The 27,050-nt window shown below is 35.4% G+C and overlaps 1 protein-coding gene across 2 annotated transcripts in view; it reads right to left on the bottom strand.

The window, feature by feature from the left end:
* BCHE (butyrylcholinesterase) overlaps positions 1-27,050 on the bottom strand; it is a 105,210-nt gene that overhangs the window by 17,234 nt on the left and 60,926 nt on the right. For both annotated transcript variants that reach the window (XM_072618561.1, XM_072618560.1), the window contains exon 3: positions 3,274-3,440. In XM_072618561.1, coding sequence (XP_072474662.1) covers positions 3,274-3,440 — 167 coding nt within the window. The remainder of the gene's footprint in view (positions 1-3,273; positions 3,441-27,050) is intronic.

The raw sequence follows: 27,050 nt of genomic DNA, 5'->3' as shown, positions 1-27,050 counted from the left end.
ATTAATTTTTAAATTACAGAACTATCTAAGTTGGGTGAATAAATCATTTCCTGACTCTAAAATTTCTTAAACATTGAAAGGAGATTCTATATAAGAATATTTCAGATAGTTGAGAAACATACTACCTTTAAACATTTGGCTTAAAGATCATCTTTCCTTCCTTTGACAGATGTGAATCTGAGAGTTTTAGTATCTATTACAGTTGACTCAATTATCCAGCAATAGATTTATCTGCTTTCCAGATTATCACTGGTGAATTCAAGGTTCTGGCTTATCATTTTTCTAGGTAACATGAGCTTTTATATGGGAGCATTTTGGTAAAAAAAGATGCCACATTAGTTTTTGTCTGACTTCTTGCAATTATTTTGTTATTTGTACTGCATGATCACAGATAAAGGTATGGAACAGACTTTAAAAGTCATCTAGTGCCACCCCCTCATGCTGCAGCTTAGGAACCTGAGTCCTAAACAGCTAACATGATCTGGCCAAGGTCAAATATGGGATAAGTGGCAGGGTGAGGTATTGAATCTAAATCTTCTCTGATATTCAAAGCTACACTTACTCTGCTGTTATGTTATGCATTATCCAACCAAACCATCATTTGCACTATTGATATTTCAGAGCAATTCATGCCAATTCACACAGGGTTAGTCAGAAGAGTACCCAAGAGTTATAGTCCTTAAAGTGTTTTAGAATGATGTAAGGGACAAGTAGAGAGATAGTAGAGATCTTGAAGTCACCAGAAAACCCTGAATTTATCAATGTCAGATAAACTAGCATCTTTTGATCTTTCAATACCTCCCCAGCCAGAAGTAACACAAATTTAGAGTTGGAAGGAAACATAGAAGCTCCCTATTCCTTTCTATCAAATTCACAAAATCTTTTTACAAAATTAGAAGCTCAGGACTACAAAACTGGGAGGGAGCTCAGAGGACAGAAAGAACTGACAGAAACTCTCTGTGTTTCACATGTAAACACACATGAACATTGGTCTATAGATATTTTACTAAAATTATATTCTCATATTCTAGGAGGCATGGTGATAAACGATTTGTTTACTCTTGTAAATTTGTTGTTTACCCTTCAGTAGCTATAGCTTTTCCAAGATAAAGATTAACACCAAAAATATGGTACCAATATCTGTGTATCTCTGAGCCTCTTTTCATATATTCTGAAGACACAGAACACATATGTACCTTTACTTTTCACCTTTACCACTTTTTGGTGACAGGTGAGAGATACAGTCTTTGGTGGATTAATGTTCTCCTAAATTAGGTGAATTATGTTTTTCTCTTTTCTAGTCATCCAAAACAAATTAAGAATAATCAATATTTTCATTATATAAAGGCATACCTTTACTAAACATTCATAAATGACAATTATCTATCTAAGGAAAAGGAGTTTCCTCACCTTATAATTAGCTACATGCTGTTCATTTGCATTTCTTCTCTCTCTATTTATTCTGTTTAAACATATACATGAGCCTATCTCCTTGTCCACTGGATTATAATCTCCTCAGGAGTAAGGATTTTTCATTCATTGTATTTGTATTACAAGCACAAGTATTATTGTATTAGCACAATATTTGGAATATAGTATTTAATAAAAGGCTTCTTGATTGATCAATATATGTCTGCCTATCTCTAAATCTGTCTAGATCTATCATCTGTCAACGAATATCTATCATGTATCTATCTTTGTATCTCTCTAATATAATGATTGATTCAGAACAAGTGGTTAGTGATGCAATAAATGTCTCTACATCTCTTGGCAGGTCCAGTGTGCTGCCTCATTGTCATTCACGCCCAGAGGACACACCAGGCAGGCCTGTTCTGCCAAGAGATGCAGCAGTCTATCTATTGATATCCATTATGTCACAGAACATTTGGTAACACTCAGGAACTTGTATATCAGAGACATTGCCCCAACAGATGGAGTACACAAATATAATTTTCATGAGTAATGCATGATGATCAAAAAGCATATTAAGCAATAGCATGTTGTTCTGGAATGTCCACATTTTGCCTGCAACTGATGGAAATTTATTTATTTAAAAAAAAATCTTCCACATTCATGAAATCATCCACACATTCAGGCCATGACAGTGAATCGTGAGAAAAAAGATGATGAAGACAAAACAAAGGTTGAAATCAAGGAAGCACATGATTGTATAAAGAGAACAGATTCTGGAAATGCCATTTTATTTGTGGGAATGCTGATGAGAGGAGACTCACATGGTGCAAACAGCTGGTTGCTTTTGAAATCAGATGACAATCTTGATGGGAAACCAATAATTCTCAAAGAATCACAAAGAAAATTTTATTAATTTGATAATGAAAATAGAATGTAGGGCCCTTTCTCATTAATGATGGACATGTGCCTATAAAAAATAACAAAACCTAACAAACAAAACTTTTATTTTATTAATCATCATGGTATTGGTGTAGTTACTTAATTAAGCACTAGATAATTCACATGGTAGGAAAGGAGTCCTCCACTAGTCTTCCTCTAAACTCTCCTTGTTTCATGATGTGCTACTCTGTTCCCAAAACTACGTCAATGAAGATTAGATCTCAGTTTACACATGGCACATGCATACCATAAAAGGACCAAATATATAGTGCTGGAATTAAATGAAGATTACATTGATCTCATCTCCTCATCTATTCCTAGGTAAGTTAATTGAATTGTTCAAGGCTACTCTAGAAGATCCTTCCAAACTGGAAGAATTTTGAGGAGAGATGTGGTGCTCTAATGAATATCTATTGCTTTAGCACCAGACTAAGTCAGTTTCAAGAGGTTTAAAGCCAGGTGAGCTCCAATGTGGCACATTTTTTGGACATAGAAAATATCAAACTCCTTAACAGATCAGAACTGGTAAATGGAAAAATGACACTAAGAAAAAACACACCGACTTGAAGTATACCTGTATGTGCTGAAAAATTCAATGTATCTTTAATATAAACTAAATCTATATAATCATTTATATTTTGAGACCCACATACCAGGGTGTCAGGAAGGACATGTATCATTTCTCATTAGATTTTTATGGAGGCTGGATTTGTAAATTTCTAGAATAACAATGGTATGTGCACGGTCATTAAAATTGATTCTGAAAATATAGTCACACAAAATGTATATTACGATTGAATATGCCATAACCCATTGGTTGCTTAAGTAATATATTTCATGAATCAAAAGTAAAATACTGTGTTAATAGCAAAAAATTGAATTTAATCATACAGTTATTAATGACTAAACATGCTTTCTCACCTGACATTTCCAAAACTTTTGGAAAAAATATTTTCCAGAAGCGGCATTGCTGGGCACGCAATTTTGCGTGTATTTTTGGTGATTCCGTGTTCAGTGTAAGATATTTTTGTTCTATGGCACCAAAGACTGGCCATTTAGTTCCATTGTTCTGAGTCCCATTTGGATTTCTAGATAATAAAAGAGAGATAATTATTTTGACAAAAGTATGTTTAGCAAGAAAAATACTGTTTTCATAATATGTCAGAAAAAAATTAGTTTAAAAGGAAAAATGTAGTTCTTTTATCCACATTGCTCAACATTGCCTACATTACCCTATAGATGATTTTACTCAATGAAAGTGGTTGATTATCTTGGGATATTACTTATATAATCTTATCTGATTTTCATTTAAGTTGATCAAAAAATAACAAGTAAAACATCAACATGAGTATAACTAATGTCTTTTTTTCTTCTGTACCTGTCAATTCTGTTTATTACCAAGCCATCATCTATCTAATCTACATACAAAATAAGTATGGATGTTCATCTCCATATAACCATCTATCTCTTACTCATCATCATCATCATCATCATCATCATCATCATCATCATCATCAACAATCTACTTGCACCTCTGTATGTGTATATCACTGAATCAAAAGTATTCAGTAGCACTTCTCTTCTGACCAACCAATATTTATTAGCATGATATTCATTTACCTTCACAATTTGTCTTGGAATGACCTTTCTAACTTCATGTCCCAGTACTCTACTTTATTCGTTCTATGTAGCCACCTGACTGGGCTATGTATATTTTCCTATCCTTGCCCTGCTTTTTCTTGGTTCTAGACCTTTAGACTAGACAACTTCCAAGAACAAAATAAGTTTCTCATTTATCCTGCTTCTCACCTCTGGTTCTTGAAATCTTTCCCTTCTTTAAAGCTCAGAACAGCTACAACATATACCATATATTTTCTCTTGATCATTTCCCTTACTTCTACCTCCTGTTTCCCTACTAGAACTTAAAAACTGAAAATGGAAGTTATCCCTCCATGTCTTTTCTCATAAAATTTCCTCTTTCTTGCTTGCACGTCCAAAAATTCAAATTAAATGATGGTTACATGAGATGCATGATGGTAGCATGGATAAGACAGGTATCTTGAAAGCCAAAAAGAATTGGGGTCCAGTCCTGCCCCTTTCATGTATTTCACCGTACACATAGACAACTTCCCAATGATCCAGCCAACCTTGTAAGACTCTCTGTTGTAGAGAAAGCACTCATTGCATGGAGAGATTTTTCTCTTGGTTTTTTTTTTTTTTTTACCTGTACCATGAAATCTACCCCAGTTTCTGTCTCTACCTCCTATTATAATTAATTAAGTGCCTGTTTCATATTGCAAATTGTATGATATTGAAGTTCTATAGCACTAGAAATCACAGAACAATGAAGTGAAAGAGATTTCCAGGCCAAGGTAACCAGGAAGACCAATAGGAAAGGTATATCACACAGGGCATGGAGCAGAGCACAGCCCAACCTTGGCTGTGCAGCTTGGGAGGAATAGGACCACAACAGGACTCAGGGGTGGAATACCCAGCAGCAGTGGTGGTTCTCAGATCCTTCAACCCACAATCACCTCAGAGAACTTCAAAGGTCAATGAGAGGGCTTTTTTAACAGGGTGAAAAGGGAGTGCGGTCCACCACTAGCCCTGCCCCAGGCAGCAGTGGTGGAGGCGGGAGGCAGTAGAGGCAGCTGTGGCATCAGTACCAGCCTACTTTTGTGGAGCCCTCAGCCTAAAGACCTTAAGGCAATAAAGCAGCTGATCTGAACCTCAGTCCTGAGTGGTGGCCCTTCCCTTCCCCTAAAGCCTCTGGGGAATTTGGCAGCTGGTGTGAATCTCCTTGCCCAGGAATGAGGAGGAGTGCTGGTTTGACTGAACTGGAGACAGTTGTGGAGAGGGAATTCTACTACTCACAAATTCTGGGCAGAAAAGTTTTTGGTTGCCCCCTGACCAGTGCACAGGCCAAGAAAGAAGCAAACTCCTATCTCTTGATTGTGCTACGTTGGAGGAACTGAGAACTTACAGTTCCCCAGAGTACACCCTCCTCTGGACAAAGGACTCAAAAGTCCAACAACTGACTGTGAAAATGAAGGGAAAAAATAAGACTATAGAAGGTCACTTTCTTGGTGAACAGATATCCTGTTCCATCCTTTCAAATGAGGAAGAAAAATGCTTACCATCAGAGGTTTCCAATTTAAATATGCGATGGTCTCAGGCCATGGAAGAGCTCAAGGATTTTGAAAGGCAAGTAGGAGAGGTGAAGGAAAAATTGGGAAGAGAAATGAGAGAGATGCAGAAAATCATGAAAAGTGAGTCAACAGCTTGGTAAAGGAAAGTTAAAAAAAATGCTGAAGAAAATAATACCTTTCAAAATAGGCTAACTCAATTGGCAAAAGAGGTCCAAAAAGTCAACGAGGAGAAGAATGCTTTAAAAAGCAGAATTAGCCAAATGAAAAAGGAGATTCAAAAGCTCACTGAAGAAAATAGTTCTTTAAAAAATAGTTTGGAGAGATGGAAGCTAATGACTTTATGAGAAATCAAGAAATTACAAAACCAAACCAAAAGAATGAACAAATAGAAGATAATGTGAAATATCACATTGGAAAAACAACTGACTTGGAAAATAGATCCAAGACAGACAACTTAAAAATTATTGGACTACCTGAAAGCCATGATCCAAAAAAGAGCCTAGTCATGAAATTATCAAGGAAAAGTGCCCTGATATTCTAGAACCAAAAGCCAAAATAAATATTGAAAAAATCCACAGATCACCTCCTGAAAGATCCAAAAAGAGAAACTCCTAGGAATATTGCAGCCAAATTAGAGAGTTCCCAGGTCTAGGAGAAAAAACTGCAAGAAGCTAGAAAGAAACAATTCGAGTATTGTGGAAAGACAATCAGGATAACACAAGACATAGCATCTTCTACATTAAGGGATCGAAGGGTATGGAATATGATATTTCAGAAATCAGAGGAACTAGGATTAAAACCAAGAATCACCTCCCCAGCAAAACTGAGTATAAAACTTCAGGGGAAAAATGGTCATTCAATGAAATAGAGGACGTTCAAGCATTCTTGATGAAAAGACCAGAGCTGAAAAGAAAATTTGACTTTCAAACACAAGAGTCCAAAGAAGGATGAAAAGGTAAATAGGAAAGAGAAATCATAAGGGACTTACTAAAGTTGAACTGTTTACATTCCTACATAGAAAGATAATAGTTATAACTTTTGAAACTTTTCCAAGTACTTGGGTAGTTGGAGGGATTGTATACACCCATACACACACACACACACACACACATATAATATATATATATATGTGTATATATGAATATATTTATACATATATACATGTATGTATATATAGATATATGTATGTATGTTGGAACTCAAAGTTTTACGAACAGATGTTGAGAATTATTTTTGCATGCAACTAGGAAATAAGAAATTCAGATAATGGGGTATAGAAATTTATGTTGTCCTACAAGACAAGACAGAAGGTACTGATAAGGGAAGGGATGACAGACTGGTGGAGGAGGTAATCAGAATGCTTGGTGTTTTGAGGTGAGGTGAGGGAAGAGATGGGAAGACAATTTGGAACTCAAAATTTTGTGGAGATGAATGTTGAAAACTAAAAATAAATAAGTAAACATTAAAAAAATTATATGATATTGATAGAGAATGGCATAAAACTATAGCAAATTATTATATCATAAAGGTTTCAAGAAATCCCATGTCCCCAGAATTCCAACTACAGGAGTAAGACATAAGTTCATAGTTATAATTATTCTAGTACAGTCGATAAAATAGTCACGTTGGAATGTCAAATGAAAACAACAGTAAGAACAACTTGGATTCCAATCCTGACTTTAAATTCATTAGCTGGCTGATCTCAGGCAAATTACCTCATACATTTGGACCTCAATTTACTTAAGATATTAAATCTAACGTCTTTTGCTGTTCTAAAATTTAACTCAATTACCAATAAATTATCAAGCAAACTCTATGTGCTAGGCACTGTGCTAAGTTTTGGAATCATCAACATCTTCTTCCTCCTTCTCATTATCATAGGGTGGTTGTGAGGCTAAAATGAGGTCTAATCAGATTCCATGGGTATTAAATGGGATATTAAAGATTTACCCACTTTAAAATGGAAAAGACCTGGACATGTGATTTTGTTGCCAAAGACAAATCCTAGAAGAGGAAACTCCACTGAGCAATGCAAATGAGAATCTCCTACATAATGAACAGTCTTACAGTGGGAATTAAATCTTCTTGTGTGTTGTGGACCTCTTTAGCAGAATATGATGACTGTGGACACAGAATTATATGTTTAAATGTACAAAATAAAATTTCTACAACTATAAAGGAAATATCATATTTGAATACATTTCCTTTTTAAAGATTTTAAAATATAAGGGTATTTTTAAAAATCAAACTCATAGATTACAGATTTAGAACATCTGTCTAACAAAACTGCCTAGAATACCAAGAGGTAAAGAGATTTATTCAGGCTCAGGTAGATGGTATCAGAAGTGAGATTTGAACCCAGGTCTTTCTAACTATAAGGTCAGCTCTTAATCCACTATAACCTGCTCACTCTAGATCATAAGAAGCTTTAGACAGCCATAAATGTATTGCTTGTTTTCTTCACGTTGTCCCTAGCAACAGGAATGCTTATTGAGAGCATATTATGCATTAAGCTCTGAATTATTTGGTAGAAAGAAAAAAGAAGTTTACTTCCTTCAATAGACCTGCAGTCTTGCTAGGTAAATTGAGATCTTTACAACATAAATTGATGTGTGATAAATGCCAAATAAATTAAATGAAGTATGTGTGTTGCATTTGGGGATGACATGATGTGAAAGCACTCAGTGCCCATCTTAACGCCCATCTTACCTGAGTAGAAGTTATATTAGAAAAGAGAAGTACATCAGTAAATAATTAACAAGCCCCTATTGTGTACAGTATATACTGTGATAAGCACAAACTTCAGGTAGAGGCAACTTGATAGTGAAGAGAGTACTGGATTTGGATTCAGAGAGAACTGGATTCCATATTTGCTTCAAATTGTGAGACCCTGGGCAAATTATTTAAGCTCTCTGAATTTGTTACCTCATCTATAAAATAGCAACAGTAATAGTGCCTTCCTCAAAGGGGTTTTTATGAGGATCAAATAGAATATATAAAGCGTTTTCCAAATATAAAGCAAATATTTTTAAATGAGATTTTTTTTTTTTTACTTTTTACTATATGGAATCCCCTGCTCTGAAGTGGCTTCTCTTCAGTGATCCTGTTTATGATTATCCTTCCTCCCTATATTATTTGCCTTCTTCCAGTGCATGGTGCACTTATTGAGCAGGACTGATACACATATACATATATACACATACATACATATGCATATGCACATATGATTGTGTGTGTATATACATGTACACACATTTATACACACATATATGCATATACATGTATGTATGTATATACACATACACATATATATGTATGTATATATGTGTATGTATGTATGTATGTATGTATATATGAGGGGTCAATTAGAAGGTATTTGCTAAGAGTACTTCAATAGAGAAGATCTAATGAAGAAAATAATTTCAAATATTTGGAGCTAGAAGGGATTTAGATGTCAGTTAGCTTAGTCTACCAGATTAGGAAAGAGTTAAATTACTCCCCCCCTCGAAGATGACAGAGGCAAAAAATAGCAGATCTGGGATTTCAACCCAGATCCTTTAATTCCAATCTTCCTTAGACCATACTAGTCAATGTCTTTCATGACTGAGTCTCTTGATTCAGAATTTTGTTACCAGCTATGCAAATTGGTTGATTTGAGTTTCCATATAGTACTCAGTGTCCTTACATTTGAATTCTGAGCATTCAACAGAGAAATCGCCCCCTGAAGGCCTGGTTGCTTTCCCATGGGAATTACATGATTTGGTTGTAGTTAATCACTGTTCTAACTGCAGCATTTGTAGGAAAGTCAGTAGCATTCCAGGATGGAAACATTGTGCTTCATGTTATGACCAGATTACTAGATGAGGTCAGAAGGAAAAGTCCTCCTACCTACAATATCCTTATCTAGGTGAATTTTATCTTCTTGTTTTTTTTTTTCTTTTTAAAGGTTCACAAGTTGTTGAGTATTGCTGCTGGAAGCCAAAAATTAAAGCTGGAAGAACCATGGGCCAGATCCACTACAACGATTCTTAAGGTCTTAAATTGCCTATTTTCATCCTAATTTCCCTCTAATTAACTTATGGCACACTTTCCTATAACATTCATTTGTGGCTTCTGATAATGGTAACATAAAGCAGAGTTGACTTGTGGTTTAGTTCAAGATCAGAGAGCTAACGAGGCTGTCACTGTTCATTTCATAACCTTTGGGTTATGAATAAGTGATGACATTCCAAACTGTGATCTTGAGATAAGAGAATACTGCTGCCTATAGATGCAAATATAGTATATTGCTGCCTATAGATACAAATATAGTTTCCAAATAAAAGCAGAGGAAGCATTTGAAGACACAATCAGAGTAAGTCAGCATTTTCACTTCCAACTTAGAGAAATCTCTAGAGAATTGAATGGCGAACCCAGAAAAAAGTACTCTACTTATCAGCATCAATTGAACTTATTGGCATATAATTCAGCCCCAGATAGGTAATCCTGAAAAGGTAGTTATATTCACAGAAATATAATGAGAATAGTTCAAATTTGCTGATATATTTTATTTCTCTGAGTCATTTACTACTCTTGTTACAGGAAGAGACTTCAAAATAATATTCATTGGAAAACTCTGTTTTGACCACTGAGTTCTATTTTCAACTCCATGTGATTCTAAAGAAACCGGAAGCTAGAACATTCAAATGTTGTTTTTAGGTGGTTCTGAAAACTTTTAGGACACAACCAGTCTAAAGGTAATCTCACCAAAATGGGCATTTTTCATATTTCTATTTCAGAAAATCACTCACTCATTATGGCAGTCTTGCTATCACACTTTCTTGTAAAATAAAGAAAAAAAAACTTTTCTTGTATTTGAAAGTGAGGATCATCCTGATGTAAAGAAAATAGGGCCTTTCAATTTATGCATCAGCCTTAGGTTAGTGTCAGAACTTGGGAATGTGGTCACCAAATTTTGATTTCTGAAACAAAAATTCCAACATTGACTGCTGGGAATCTATACCTTCTAGTAGATCGTGTGAATTTCTGGTTAGCCTTAAAAAACATTCAATGTGCCTCAAAGTTGCATCAGCAGAATAGGTCTGTCCCTAAAATATTTCCTTCTCCCTCCCTTTTGAATTATTGTTAAAATTACAATCACCCTTCCAGTCACCAGGTGCTAAGCCTTGGTGTCATCCTTGACTATTCATTTTGTCAATTATACTTCTGTACCATAATTTGTATATATTAACATTTCTTTTCTTTGACACTGCTACCATCTAAATACAGTGCCTCACAATCTCATGTCTAGACTATTGTGGTAGCCTTCTGGTTGGCCTCTCCACTCAAGACTTTCCCTACTCCAAAATATCTTCTATGTTTTGTCAGATTCTCTTCCTAAACTGAAAATTTCACCAAGTCACTTCCCTCTCCTCTTAATGACCACAAGTGTTTTTCTATTAACTCTAGGATCAAAAATAAAAATCTCTTTTTCATTTAAAGCTCTCAGTAACCTGTCCTCTTCTATTTCTCATCATGTTACACCTTATTCTCCTCTTGGTACTTTACGATCCAATGACATTGACCTCTTTGGTGTTCCTACAAGAAGACAATCCATATCATTTGATCATACCTTTTCCTTGTTGGTCCTCTATACCTGAAATAAGCCCCCATCTCTGCTTCCTGTCTTCCCCAGCTTTCTACAAGTCTCTGCTAAAATATCTCATTTTCTTCTCTTCTTCAATTCTAGTGGTACCTTCCTTCTGATATTACCTCCACTGTATGTATTGTTTGCATGCCATTTCCCTTCATAGAAAATAAGCTCCTAGGGGATAGTTTTATTTATTTATTTTTTTTCTTAGTAACTATCACTAAACAGAGTGTTTAGCATATAGTACGTGTTTCATAAATGACTTTGGATTGACTCATTCCTAATTCCCAGAGAATCCCTCTTTTGAGTGTGTCATGCTTTCTCCCTGGAGAAGAGTAGCACAGAGATATTGACTCTGGTTTTATTTGCAAATCACTGTCTGAAGTTTGATTAATCTTTTGAAACTTCTCATATTAAAATTTAGCATTTTTTCACTAGATTCTAAGATGAATCTTCAGAGATATAATAAATGACTTTCTTTTGTGAAATAATTGAATATATGGCTCTCCCCCAACTCTCTTTTTCCATATTCTTTATGAAACATAAATATCCATGTGACATAATATGCTCAGGACCTTGAGTATTCGTACTCCCCAAATCATTGGAATCCAATATTATTTACATCAGATCTTCATTTATCACAGAAGAGGAGCCCTCTAAAATTCACTGTAAAAGTGTCATGTTGGATGGATATCTTTCAATATTACACTTGTTTCAAATCATTTCAATGTGTTTTGCGCTGTACAAGATTTTACTGAATTAGAACAGAGGGAATTAAAGTTGGGGTTTTATTTCCTCTCCTTCCCTTGAAGATGTGAAACACAGCAAGCAAATATCACTCTGCCAAAGTTTCAGAACAGCCAATGTATGGGTTACTTAAAGTGAGTTAGAAAGGGAAAAGGAATAAGCATTTATGTAGGTTCTCTGAAGTGCCAAACGCTATGCTAAGCCTATATATATATATATATACACACACACACAAACATATACATGTTTATTATGTATGTTAATGTGTAACATAAGTAACAAACATGTATATTTCTGTATATATACATACACACATGCAATTGTGCATATATATGCATATATGTGTGTATGCATATATATTTATGTATGTATGTATGTATGTTATGTATGTATGTATGATCATTTGATCCACACAACAGCCCAGTGAGGAAGGTGTTATTATTATTTTCATTTTATAATAGTGGAAACAGGCAGACAGAACTCCATTGAATTGCATATGTTATACACCACCTCCAGACCCAGAGCTCTATCTATTGTGTTGTCTACTGCCTTTGTATTTGAAGAAGTTTTATTAGTTCTTTGAGGATTTGATTTAAAGCTCTGATGTAGTCATTGAGAGAACCCACTAAGTAGTTGATATTTAATGCAGCATCTCAGACTTCATTTCATCCAATCTAATATGGTTTGACTACTATGTCTGTCATTTGCTACCTAAGCATCCTTGGAAAATTTTTTACTTTTTGTGCATTATTTTTCTCATTTGTAAAATGAGTCTGTTCTTCTTGATATCTGAGTTCTCTTGTGGCTCTTAGTGTATAGTTGTGTATTTCCAAGAATTACAGCACAACCCTGTACCCAATACTAAAAGGTAGGCTACTTGAGGGCAGAGGTTATTTCATTCTGTGTTTGTATCATTAGTGCCTATCACTATTTCCATTTCAAATCATAGTAGACCTTTATTAGACAAGTGTTAAATTGATTTTCATCTTAACCCTAACTTTAGTCTAGCCCTTATGTAATGCTTTACGAATGTGAATTTGTGAAAAAAAATTTCTCCTTATATTAGAAAAATGGAAGTAAGTAGATGAGGAACCCACAAAAAGATAAATATGATTTTACAGAGTCTTGTATTGTAAGTTACTTATTAGCAATTCTGATACGATTTGATGCAGTGCCCTTAACACTAAATGTTCTCTTGGCACTTATATTATGAAGAGGCAGGAAGGAGGTAGAGGGATAGAGAAATGGAGGGAGGATGGTAAAGGGACAGAATTATTATTACAGTATGTATTTTTGTATTCCTACATGCTGAAAAATACCCTACATGCCATATTTTACTAAATCAACGGTTTTTTCCCTAGGCAATAATCCAGTTTCACTGATGAGCAGAAGTTCTAAGATTGCACTGGCAGCATCATCCTGCATTCAAAAAATCACTGATGATGACTTTATCATATTCAGAAATAAATCATGTGTGAACCAAGTCCTTATTGGAGTAAGGGAACAGGTTTTCATGATCTCATATTTCCTAAATGGTGTCAGTATAGGTAGAAAAACTTCCTAGGGGAATATACTCAATCCAAAATTCAATTTTGAATCATACTGAATGTAGAAGAGGACTTGTAAGTTACATAAGAACATGCAACATTTGAATTAAGAAGAATTGAAATATGTGCTTTCTTCTGAATTTCATTTCATTTCGAGTAAAATCAAATGGTGGCATCAATGGCTAAATTATAGCAGAGGATAAAAAAAATGAAATGGGACATTTTTTTGTCGAGTAAGAACAAGCAGACTATATTTCACTTAAATGCTCACAGAATGATGGAATAGATTTACAGCCAAATATTATCTAACCCTAAAAATACCAGAAACCACTTTTAGAGGAAGCATAAATACTATGAAGTGACATTAAAGGATAAGCACCCAGAAAAGTCCTTTTTTGCTAAGTTATAATTAAAATTCCTCTATGGAAAACATAATCTCAGAAAGGATAAACATGACTGGACAAAGGCATAACATAAATATTTCCATTTCCCATAAGGTTACCTGAAACCTGCAAAATCTGCTCAGAGGAGGCATTGGATGAAGTAAATGATAAAATGTGTGAAATATATGGCTATATTTTTCCTACTAATTAATTTATTTTAAGTTTTCAATATTCATTTATATAAGATTATGAGTTCCAAATTTTCCCCCATCTCTCCCCTCTCCACACTACAAGACTGCATATATTTTGATTGCCTCTTCCCCCAAGTGGCCTTTCTTATATCACCCTCTTCCCCTGCCTTCTCTTATGTCCCTTCTCTTCTATTTTCCTCTAGGGCAAAATAGATTTCTATACCTCATTACGTGTACATCTTGTTTCCTAGTTTCATGTAACAATATTTTTAACATTCATGTTTAAAACTTTGAGTTCAGTGGGTGGAGCCAAGATGGCAGAGTAACAGCATGTAATTTCTGGAGTGCTGCCGCCAAGCCCAGCCAAATACCTGCAAAAAATGGCTCTAACCAAATTCTGGAGCTGCAGAACCGACAGAATGATGGAGTGAAGCAAATTTCTAGCCCAAGACAACCTGGAATGTTGTAGGGAAATGTCTATCACACCCTGCTGGGGACAGGGCACAGTCCAGTATGAGCCATGCTGGCACAGACAGGATATGAACAGGCCTTGGGGAGACTGAATTTCTCACACCTGTGGCAGTTTCCAGATTTCAGAACCGCAAAATGCCTAGGGCAAAGTGGAATGTCAGTGGAAAAAGTCTGTGGGACCAGTACAGGAGAGTGGAGTGGTCTGGCCCCAGCTCCAGTGCAGCTGAGAGGGGAGGGAATGAAGGAACCCATGGCAGCTACAGCAACAGCAGGCACAGGACTGTTTGTGGAGCTCTAGGCCCCACAGATTGTGGGGGGATAGAGTGGCTGAAAGTACATCCCTCACCCACTGGAAACAGAGAATTACCTTGACAAAGGATTGAATTTCAAGTAAATGACTGGGGAAATGAGCAAAAACTGGAAAAAGAATCAGACTATGGAATCTTACTTTGGTGTCAAGGAGGACCAAGTCATGCAAACAGAAGAAAACAAAGTTAAAGTACTTCCATCAAAAGCCTCCAAGAAAAATACGAATTGGTCTCAGGCGATGAAAGAGCTCAAAAAGGATTTTGAAAATCAAGTAAGAGAAGTAGAGCAAAAATTGGGAAGAGAAATGAGAATGATGCAAGAAAATCATGATAACTGAGTCAAAAGTTTCCTAAAGGAGACCCAAAAATAGTGAGGAAAATAACACTTTAAAAAACATAGTAACCCAAATGGTGAAAGAGATCCAAAAAGCTAATGAGGAAAAGAATGCCGTAAAAAGAAGAATTGACCAGGTGGAAAAGGAGATTCAAAAGCTCACTGAAGAAAATAATTCCTTAAAGATTAGAATGGAGAAGATGCAAGCTAATGACTTAATGAAAAATCAAGAAACTATAAAACAAAACCAAAGGAATGAAAAAAAAAACAAATAATGTGAAATATCTCATTGGAAAAATAGATCCAGGAAAGACAATTTTCAAATTATGGGACTTCCTGAAAGTCATGATCAGTAAAAGAGCCTAGACATCATCTTTCATGAAGTTATCAAGGAAAGCTGCCCTGAAGTTCTAGAACCAGAAGGTAAAATAAATTTTGAAAGAATTCACTGATCACCTCCTGAAAGAGACTTGAAAATAAAAAGTCCTAGGAATATTGAAGCCAAATTCCAGAGTTCCCAAGTCAAGGATAAAGTATTGCAAGCCACCAGAAGGAAACAATTCAAGCATTGTGGAAACACAATCAGGCAACCACAAGATCTACCAGCTTTTACATAAAGGGACTGAAGTACTTGGAAAAAGTTATTCCAGAAGTCAAAGGAACTAGGATTTAAAGCACGAATCATCTACCCAGGAAAACTGAATATAATACTTCCAGGAAAAAAAATAGACATTCAATGAAACAGAGGGCTTTCAAGCATTCTGGATGAAAAGACTAGAGCTGAATAGAAAATTTGACTTTCAAACACAAGAATCAAGAGAAGCACGAAAAGTTAAATAGGAAAGGGAAATCATAAGGACTTTCTAAAGTTGAATTGTCTACATTCCTACACGGAAAAATAATATTTGTAACTCTTGAGACTTTTCTCAGTATTTGAGGAGTTGGAGATATTATATACATATTGACAGAGCGCAGAGGTTGAGTTGAATAGGAAGGAATGATATTTAAAAAATAAAATTAAGGGGTGAGAGAGGAATACACCTGGAACAAAAAGGAAGAAATGGAATGGGGAAAATTATATCTTTTGAAGGAGGCAAGAAAAAGTTTTTTTTTAAATGAAGGAGAAGAGGAGAGAAGTGAGAGGGAAAAGTGAAGCTTACTTTCATCACATTTGGCTTAAGGAGGGAATAACATGAACACTCAATTTGGTATTAAAACCTATCTCACACTATAGGAAGGTAGGAGAGAAGGGTACAAGTGGGCTGTGGGGAGCATGATAGAAAGGAGGGCAAATTGGAGGAGGAGGTAATTGGAAGTTAACACTTTTGAGGAAAGACAAGGTCAAAAGAGAGAATATAATAAATAGTGGGCAGTATAGAATGGAGGGAAATGTAGTTAGTCTTTCACAACATGACTTTTATGGAAGTCTTTTGCATAACTACACATGTATATTGCTTGTCTTCTCAGTAGGGATGAGAGAGAGGGAGAAAGGGAGAGAAGTTAGAACTCAAAAGTTGGAAAAACGAATGTTAAAAATTGTTTTCACATGCAACTGGGAAATAAGAAATACAGGTAATGGGATATAGAAATCTTTCTTACCCTACAAGACAAGACAGAAGATGGGGATAAGGGAAGGGAGAGGTGTGATAGAATGAAGGGCAGAATGGGGAAAGGGATAATCAAAATGTACAGTGCCTTGGGGTGGGGGGAGGGGAGAGATGGGGAGAAAATTTGGAACTCAAAATCTTGTGGAAACAAAAATAAATAAATAAATATTTAAAAATCAAAAAAAAAAAATTTGAGTTCCACATTCTCTCCCTTCTTCCTTCCTCTCCCTCCCTTACTGAGAAGGTAAGCAATTCAATATAGGTTATACATTTGCAGTTATGTAAAACAGTTCCATAACAACCAGGTTATGAAAGAATAATTTTATTTCACTCCATCTTATCCCACTCCCTACTTGTATTTTCTCCTTTAACCTTGTTCCTCCTCAAATGTGTTTACTTCTGATTACTCCCTCCTCCCATTTACCCTCCCTTCTATCTTCACACCATCTTTGATCCCCTCCCACCTACTTTCCTGTAGGATAAGATACATTTTCATATCCAATTGACAGGTTATGTTTTCCTTCCTTAATCCAAATCTGGTAAGAGTAAGGTTGACTTATTCCCTCTCATTTTCTTCTTTTTCCCCTACAGTGTAAAAGTTTTTTCTTATGTCTTTTGTGTAAGATACCTTACCCCATTGTACCTCTCTCTTTCTCCTTCTCCCAGTACATTCCTCTTTCATCCCTTAATTTTATTATTCAGATATCATCCTTTCATATTCAATTCACCTTGTGCATGCTCTCTTCTCTCTGTCTCTCTCTGCTCTCTTTCTCTCTCTCTCTCTCTGTCCCTCTGTCTCTATCTCTGTCTCTGTCTCTCTCTTTCTCTCCTACTCTCTCTCTCTCTCTCTCTCTCTCTCTATATATATATATATATATATATATATATATATATATATTTATATATATATATATGTATGTATGTATGTATGTATGTATGTGTGTGTGTATGTGTATGTGTGTGTGTGCAAGTGTGTGTATTCCCTCCAACTACCCTAATACTAAGAAAGGACTCATAAGGTTACCAATATCAACTTTCCATGAAGGAAAGTAAATATTTCAACATTAATAAGTCCCTTATGATTTCTCTTTGCTATTTATCTTTTCATAATATTCTTGATTTTTGTGTTTGCATGTCAAATCTGCAATTTAACTCTGGTCTATTAATCAAGAATGATTGAAACTTATCTATTTCACTGAATGCCCATTTTTCTCCCTGAAGAATTATGCTCCGTTTTGCTGGGTAGGAGATTCTTGATTTTAATCCTAGCTGCTTTGATCTGCAGAATATCATATTCTAAGATATCTGATCCCTTAGGTAGAAGTTATTAAATCTTGTGTTATCCTAATTGTGTTTCAACAATACGTCAATTGTTTCTTTCTAGCTGCATAAAATAATTTCTCCTTGACCTGAGAGCTCTGGAATTTCACTATAATATTTCTAGGAGTTGGGTTTTTTTTTTTTTTTTTTGGTTTTGTTTCTTAGGATCTCTTTTAGGAGGTGATTTCTGGATTCTTTCTATTTCTACTTTAGCCTCTGGATAGGTTTACTTGATATTTTCTAGAAAGATGCTTTCTAGGTTCCTTTTTGATCATGGCTTTCAAATACTCCAATAATTTCTAAATTATCTCTCTTGGATGTATTTTCCAGGTCAGTTGTTTTTCCAATGACATATTTCACATTGTCTTCTATATTTTTCATGCTTTTGTTTTTGTTTCATAATTTCCTGATTTCTCATGAAGTCATTAGATTTGACTTGCTCCATTTTAATTTTTCAGGCATTATTTTGTTTAGACAGCATTTAAACATCTTTTTCCCTTTGCCAAATTCTACTTTTTAGGTCATTCTTCTCCTCAGTGGTCTTTTGGATCTCTTTTGAAATATGAGTTATTTTATTTTTAAGGTGTTATTTTCTTCAGCATTTTGGGAGTCTCCTTTAACAAGTTATTAACTCTTTTTTCATGATTTTCCTGCTTCTCTCTCATTTCTCTTCCCAATTTTTCCTCAGCTTCCTTTACTTGATTATCAGAATCATTTTTTGAGCTCTTCTATGGCCAGAAACAAATTCATATTTTTCATGGAGGCTTTGGATGTTGGAACTTTTTATAAGACTTGGTTGTCTTCTTCTGGCTGTATGTTTTGATCTTCCTTGTCACCAAATTAAGATCCTATAGTCTGGTTTTTCCTCTGCTTGCTTATTTTTCCAAGCCATTATTTGACTTTCTGGCTCTTTGTCAATGTAGGTCTCTGGTTCCAGCATGGGGGTGGGGTTGTCCTGTCCCAAACATCAGGGTCTTTGTGCACCTGTTTTCAGAGATACTTCCAGGGACCTACAAATTTTTAGCTCTTCAAAGACTGTATGATTGTGTAAGTGTTAAATCTACTCCTCATCTCTGCTCTGGTTTATGAGTGACCACAAGAACTCTTTTTATTCTTGGAATGGAGGAGAATTTCCTTTGAATTACCACAACTAACTCTGGTATCCTCACCCCAGTACAATGACCTTGGACTATAAACCAGATCAAAACACAGGCATAGCAAGAGAATGCTGCCTCAGTGCCAGAAAGGATAGCCATGTAATCCCCCTCTTACCAACCATTCCCTCCCCCACTATCTGTGGGCCAAGAGTGACAGAAACAACCAATACTGCTGCCACTGCAGCTATCCTGGGGTTTTGGCCAGACCATGTACCTCTCTCATGCAGATCCAATAGACTTTTCCTATTGAACTTCTAAGTTGTCTTTGTGACTAGAGAAGTCTGGAAACCATTTTAGCTGCTAGTGGTTCACTCCCTGAGGCCTGCTCTGGCCCACCTTTGTTGACTTGGCCCATGCTGAACTGTGTCCTTTTCTCAGATTGGTACAACAGACTTTTACTGTCAACTTTACAGATTTTCTTGGACTGGAAATTTGTTTTACTCAGTCATTTTATGTGTTCTGTAGCTTTAGAATTTATATAAAGTATTATTTTTTTTAGTATAATTAATTTTCAGAGTTCTACAACCACTACCATACAACTTAGATTTATTTTCCCCTACCTCCCTCCTCCCTCCCTGAGACAGGATACAATTTTATATAGGTTCTACACATACATTACTATTGAGTATATCTTCACTATAGTCATGCTGTGTAGAATAATTAAAACGAATGGGAAATATAACAAACCAAAATGTAATAAAAAAATGATCTGCTACATTCTGCAATTGAATTTCATAGTTCTTTCTCTGAATGTGAAAGGCATTTTGCCTTAAAAGACAATTGGGAATTTTTTTAAGTCCTTTCATTGCAATAATTTGGTCAGATTCTGTTTTTTTGAGGTATTGGGGAGTTTACCTAAGAGCTTAGGTGAGTAGTTGCTCTCATTCTGTCATATTGGCTCTGACCCCAATTTACAGTAATTTTTAAAAGTATTTGGACGAGTTTGGGGGAGAGCTCATACCATTCCTTGCATTTACTCTGCTATCTTCTCTCCACTCACCATATTTATTGACAAAGCTTTATTATTTTTTCTCCTCTTTTAGGCTCCTCACTAGAGGCATGCAAATATTTATCAAGCAGACAATGTACTCAAGTCATTTTAAAAACCAGAGCAGATTCTCAAATAATCACATGCATCTGTAATTTCATCAACTGCTTGTTTTTTGCCACAGTACTGATTGCTCCCCATCTAAATCTGCCCATGCTAATTTAACTCGAATCCATGACTTCCAGTGAGTTCATTAAAAAATATCAACTAGGACCATACTAGCACAAGGAGCACAGACCAGAAAAGTGTGAGGAGTGCAGACCAGCACAACAAGCACAGACCAGCGTGGAGCAGCAAGAACAGGACTCAGGGTGCCAATGGTAGCAGTTCCCAGATTCTCTAACCCCCAAACACCACAGACATCTTCAAATGTCAGTGAGAGAGCTCTGGAAGCTGCCATTTTCATGGCACTTCACCTATTACCCCTGGGGGAATTGAAGGACTGATCTAATCTCAGCCCCTATTGGCAACCCTGGGAGACCTCCAGCTAAAGCCCCTAGAGGAATTGAGCCTGATTCTGATTCTCAGCCCTGAGTTCCACCCAGGGGTGAGGAGGAGAACCAGCCATGGAGCTGGTGGAAGCTCTGGAGAGGGAATTCAATTGCAGATTCAGGGCAGACAATTTTTGGTTGCTCCCAGACCAGTGCACAGATCAGGAGAGGAGTAAACACCTTTCCCTTGATTGTGCCACCTTAGATGAACTGAGTACTTACAGGTCCCCAGAATAAACCCTCTTCTCAACAGAGGTCTCAAAAGTCAAGTAACTGGCTGGGAACTTGCACATAAAAGGGAGAAAAAATAAGACTGCAGAAGATTACTTTCTTGGTGAATAGGTACTTTCTCCCATCCTTTCAGATGAGGAAGAACAAAGCATAACATTAAAAGAAGTCAAGGCTTCTGCATCCAAAACCTCCAAAATAAATATGACATGGGCTCAGGCCATGGAAGAGCTCAAAAAGGATTTTGAAAACCAAGTAAGAGAGAAAAAATTGGAAAGGAAAAATTGGGAAGAGAAATGAGAGTCATGCAAGAAAATCATGCAAAGCACATCAGCAGCTTGCTTAAAGAGACCCAAAAAAATGCTGAAGAAAATAACAACTTTAAAAATAGGCTAACTCAATTGGCAAAAGAGGTCCAAAAGGCCAATGAGGAGAAGAATGTTTTAAAAAGTAGAAATAGCCAGATGGAAAAGGAGGTTCAAAAGTTCACTGAAGAAAATAATTCTTTAAAAATTAGAATGGAACAGATGGAAGCTAATGACTTTATGAGAAATCAAGAAATTATAAAACAAAACCAAAAGAATAAAAAAGTAGAAAATAACGTGAAATATCTCATTGGAAAATCAGCTTACCTGGAAAATAAAACCAGGAGAGACAATTTAAAAATTATGAGACTACCTGAAAGCCATGATCAAAAAAAGAACCTAGACATCATATTCCAATAAATTTTCAAGGAAAACTGCCCTGATATTCTAGGGTCAGAGGGTAAAATAAATATTGAAAGAATCCACTGATCACTTCCTGAAAGAGATTCTAAAAGAGATACTCCTAGGAATATTGTAGTTAAATTCCAGAGTTCCCAGATGAAGGAGAAAACATTGCAAGTAGCCAGAAAGAAACAGTTTGAGTATCGTGGAAATACAATCAGGATAACACAGGATCTGGCAGCTTCTACATTAAGGGATAGAAGGGCTTGGAATAGGATATTCCAGAAGTCAAAGGAACTGAGATTAAAATCAAGAATCACCTACACAGTATAATTTAGTATAGTACTACAGGGGAAAAATGGTCATTCAATACAGAGCATTCATGATGAAAAGACCAGAACTGAATAGAAAATTTGACTTTCAAACACAAGAATCAAGAGAAGTATGAAAAGGTAAGTAGGAAAGAGAAATCATAAAGACTTGCCAAAGTTGAACTGTCTATATTCCTACATGGAAAGATAATATTTGTAACTCTTGAGACTTTTTTCAGTACTTGGGCACTTGGAGGGATTACACACACACACACACACACACACACACACACACACACACAGAACACAGCATGAGTTGAATAAGAATGTATGATACCTAAAAAAATAAAATAAAATCGAGGTGTGATAGAGGAATATATTGCAAGGAGAAGGGGAGAAATGGAATGGGGTAAATTACCATGCATCAAGGAGGCAAGAAAAAGTTTCTTCAGTGGAGGAGAAAAGGGAGGATGTAAGAGGGAAAATTAGAAATTTACTCTCTTCACATATGCCTTAAGAGAATGACATGCTCACTCAGTTTGGTATGAAAGTATATCTTGCACTACAGTAGGTTAGGGCAGAAGGGGACAAGTGGGGTGAGGGGAATTATAAAAGGGAGGGCAAAGGAGAAGGGAGTAATCAGAAGTAAACACTTATGGGGAGGGACAAGGTCAAAAGAGAGAATAGCATAAATGGGGAACAGGATAGGATGGAGGGAAACAAAGTTAGTATTACACAACATGACTATTATGGAAGTCTTTTGCAAAACTACACTTTTACAGCCTGCCTTCTCAGTGGGGATGAGTGGGGAGGGAGGAAGATAGAGAAGTTGAAATTCAAAGTATTAGGAATGAATGTTGAGAATTAATTTTGCATACAACTGGGAAATAAGAAATACAGGTAATGGAGTATAGAAACCTATGTTGCCCTACAAAAAAAATGAGAGAAGAAGGGGATAAGGGAAAGGAGGGGTGTGATAGAAGAGGCTGCATGTTGAGGGAAGGGGCAATCAGAATGGAAGGCGTTATGGGTTGGAGGGAGGGGAGAGATGGGGAGATAATTTGGAACTCTAAATTTTGTGGAAATGAATATTGAAAACCAAAAATAAATAAATACATAAAAATAAATTAACAAAGATAATAAAACAACAAAACGCAAAAAAAAAAAAAAAAATTCAACCCATTGTATTACTGTCACTGGCCTGATTGCACAGTGGAAGCAGAGCCATAAATCACTTTCCCATTATCAATGAAACATTTTAAATCATTTAAAAAGCAATCAATTGAAGTGTGTGTTTGTGTGTGTGTTTGTGTGTGTGTGTGTGCGTGTGTGTGTGTGTGTGTGTGTGTGTAAGGGTGGATATGTCTTTTTGTACATTCTATTATTTAGTACTCATTGCATATAGCATTTTGCTATTATTTCAATGAAAGCCTTCCTAATCTATAATTCTGAGGGTTCTTTAGAGTCTTTGTATAGTCTCATTCCTTATTATTGATTCTTACTCACTCCCTTATGCTAATCTTTTCCCATTTAGCATTGAAATCATGGAGTGCAGTAAGTTAATTTCACTTATTTTTTTCCAAAGGATTTTCTTTTTTTTTTTTTTTTTTTTAATATCTATACCTCTTCGTACGCTGTAGCAGATGTTGAATGAGAAAGCATGGTGTCTTTTGGTAAATACTTAGCACACAATATGGCATGATCGAATCTCCAATAAAATATTTTTTTCTAATTTAAGACACACAGAAAAAAGCAAATTCCCAGGTCTTTTATTTTTCCCTTCCAAGAAAACATGTATTTTATCCTTTAATTGACCTGCAACTTCCTTCTTTCTTCTGATTGGAAAAATAGCCTCTGATATAAATTTGTAGTACAATTATCAAATGATCTAGTTGACAGTGGATATCCTTGTTCTATGTCTGATCTTAGTAGAAAGTACTGTAGTTTACTCAAACATATATAATTATGAATATTGATTTTAGATATGAAGAATTTATCATGTTAACATAGTTTCATGTATGCTTACATTTCCTTATGTTTTTAAAACAGATGAGTGATTTATTTTCTTAAAAGATTTTTTCTGCTTCTATATATATAGTCTTATGACTTTTATCATTCCTATTATGAATACTGTTTTACATATATGTGTGTGTATGTGCATATATACATATGTGTATATTTTTATCAACATTAATACAACTTTGTATTCCTGGTATAAATAAGTCCTTATTAAGTATCTACTACGCACCAAGCATTATGGTAAGTGCTTTTTATAAATATTATCTTGTTTAATTCTCATAACAATCCTGCAAAAGAGAAAATTTTATATATTATATATATATATCCATTATATATTTAAAGAAACTGAGGTTGACAAAGGCTGATTTGTCTAGGTCACACAAGTATTTAGTGTCTGGAACCAGATTTGAATATATATCTTTCTGACTTCAGGTCTAGCATTCTATCTATGGTTCCACTTAACTTCCTCAAACCAAGATAGTCAAAGCATTGTGATCTGTTGTTATAACTTCTTTACTAATAATTTCTTATAAATGTGTGAATCAGTGTTCTTTAGGGATATTGAATAACAGTCTCCTTTCTCTCTTTTAGACCTTCCTCTTTTAGATACCAGACTGTATCTTTATCCTAGAAATAATTGCTACAATCTGATATTTTCCTATTTTGGCAAACAGTTTGCACTAATTGGACTTAATTATTCTGTGAATGTTTCATAGAATTCACTTGCAAATCTATCTGATGTCCGTGCTTTTATTCTTTGGGAATCAATGCATAGTTAATTCTATTTCTTCTTTTCTGAGACTGGCAGTTTAAATTTGCTTCTTCTGATTCTGTTTATCTTGATATTTTCTTTGGAAGTAACCTTTTCATTTAATTCCAATGAACTACTTACTGGTTACCAAATAATAAGATATATTCTCTCAGTTCTCATATTCTTTGACCTCTTGGAAGTATTTGGCAATTTTGGCCACATCTCCCTCGTGGATTTTCTCTTCTCTTTGACACTCTTTTGTCTTGGTTCTCTTACTACTAAAATGTCCATGCTTGATTCTTCTTTGTTAAATCATAATGTATATTATTTTTTCTAAATGCGAGTGTTGCAAAGGATTTGTGTTTCTCTCTCTCTTTCTCTCTCCTCTCCTCTCCTCTCCTCTCCTCAGCACACACATATACATGTGCACATATTATTCTCTTGTTGCCTTCTTCAGTTCACACTGCTAATTATTATACTATTATTTCTATGCAGATATGTGTCAGATCTATACTTGCAACCTTAATCTTTTTAGAGCTCCCCATTTCACCAAATATTAGACACATCCAGCTCAGTATCCAATATACAGCTTATGCTCAAACATCCATACTGGAATTTATTCTCTTTCTCAAAGTTCTTCCCTTTCTGCACTTTTCTATTACTGTTAGGGTAACACAGTTCTTTAAGATTTTAACTTTGGGACCACCCTCACCTTCTCATGCTAACTCACTATACATATTTAATTATTTGAAAAATCTTGGTATTTCTTCTTCCATAACATCTTTTCCTTTGGTTCCCTTCTATCTACTTACCCAGCCACTATTTTAGTTCAGTACCTCATAACCTCTTCATGGGACAATTGAAATAGGTCCCTAAATGATCCCCATGATTCATATTTTTCCCCACTCCAATCTATCTTCCACAAAACTGCCAAAATGATTTTCCCAAAGCATGCGTCACTCTCCTACACAGCACATGATGATGTTTCCTTGTCTTATGTACCAAAACACCCCTCATTTTGCTACTTAAAAGCATTTATTAGACTTCCATTCCACCTTTCCAGCCTTATTACATTACTCCTTCATGTACTCTACAATGCAGTCAAAATAACATCTTAATGTTATTCTCCAATCCCTGTCTCTTTCTGTATCATTACGGGAGATATCCCAAATCCCTGGAAATCACTCTTACCTAAACTCATTGTTATTAGATTCTTTAGTTTCTTTCAAGGTTTAACTCAAATTGTACCTTCTACCTGAGGTCTTTCCTGATTGCTGTCATTAGACATTAGTGCTACTCCTCCATCCAAATTATCTATCTGTGTGTTTGTGTGAAGGACATAAATACATATAAACATTTCCCTTTCGCTAGTTAACTTAAAATTAACTTCAACATAAGGGCTGTTTCTTTCTCTTTTTTTTTCCTGTTGCTTTTCTTTTGAATATTTAAGATGTAAAACAGTACCTACTTGATAAGTGCTAACATTTAGTTTTCTTTATAGTAAGCATGTCAAGATTGTCATGGTTATTTTTTACAAGATTCTGTGAATGAAAGAACCAACAACTAAGTTATTGCCTGTAGATCTAAAATTTTTTGAGGGTGTCATTAAATCTTTTTTGATTTCTGTTGAAACCTAAGGACTTATCAGAATAATACTCTTAAATCTATGAAATATATCAGATTACAAAACAAGCCAACTGAAATATAGTTATGAAAATACAGTTTTCAAAGTGTTGGGTACCCAGCAATCTGTCCAGGGATAGGTCTGTCTATTCCAGATAAAGAAAGCCAGTGGTAGATGTTCTGAAAACTCTGTGAGTCTTAGCACACTATGATGCATTTTCTACCACTATAGTACCATCACAGGAAAAGGGAATATCATCATATAAGAATAGGGAATGTTTTGTATTTTGCTTTGTTTCATGAGTTGTCAAAAAACTGTTGGTGTTCAATAAGGAGCCTTTCCAAACCTAGTTAGGCTCATCCTTAGAAAACCATCAGAATACATGGGTGGGTCAATAATAGAATCATTTCCTAAATGCTAGGATTTCTTAAAGGTTGCACTCTAAAATAATAGCCTTTAATATCTTGGGAGAAACAGCATGCCAGTATGAGGAGTTATTGTGGAATGTTATAGATGATGCAAAGTCAAAAAAGGAAGTATTATATGCCATCCTGAGGTAAACATAGTGTTGATTTTTCCCAAAGAAATTCCTTTTCTTTCTTAACAAGAAATAATTCATCCATGTAAGAATGTTTAAAGATTCATTAGTGTTTGGATTTATATATTTCATTAAAAA

This window comes from Notamacropus eugenii, chromosome 6 (assembly GCF_028372415.1).
Source record: "Notamacropus eugenii isolate mMacEug1 chromosome 6, mMacEug1.pri_v2, whole genome shotgun sequence".
Lineage (NCBI taxonomy): Eukaryota > Metazoa > Chordata > Mammalia > Diprotodontia > Macropodidae > Notamacropus > Notamacropus eugenii.
Note: the sequence above shows the minus strand (reverse complement) of the source record. Positions and strands in the feature narration are given on the sequence as shown.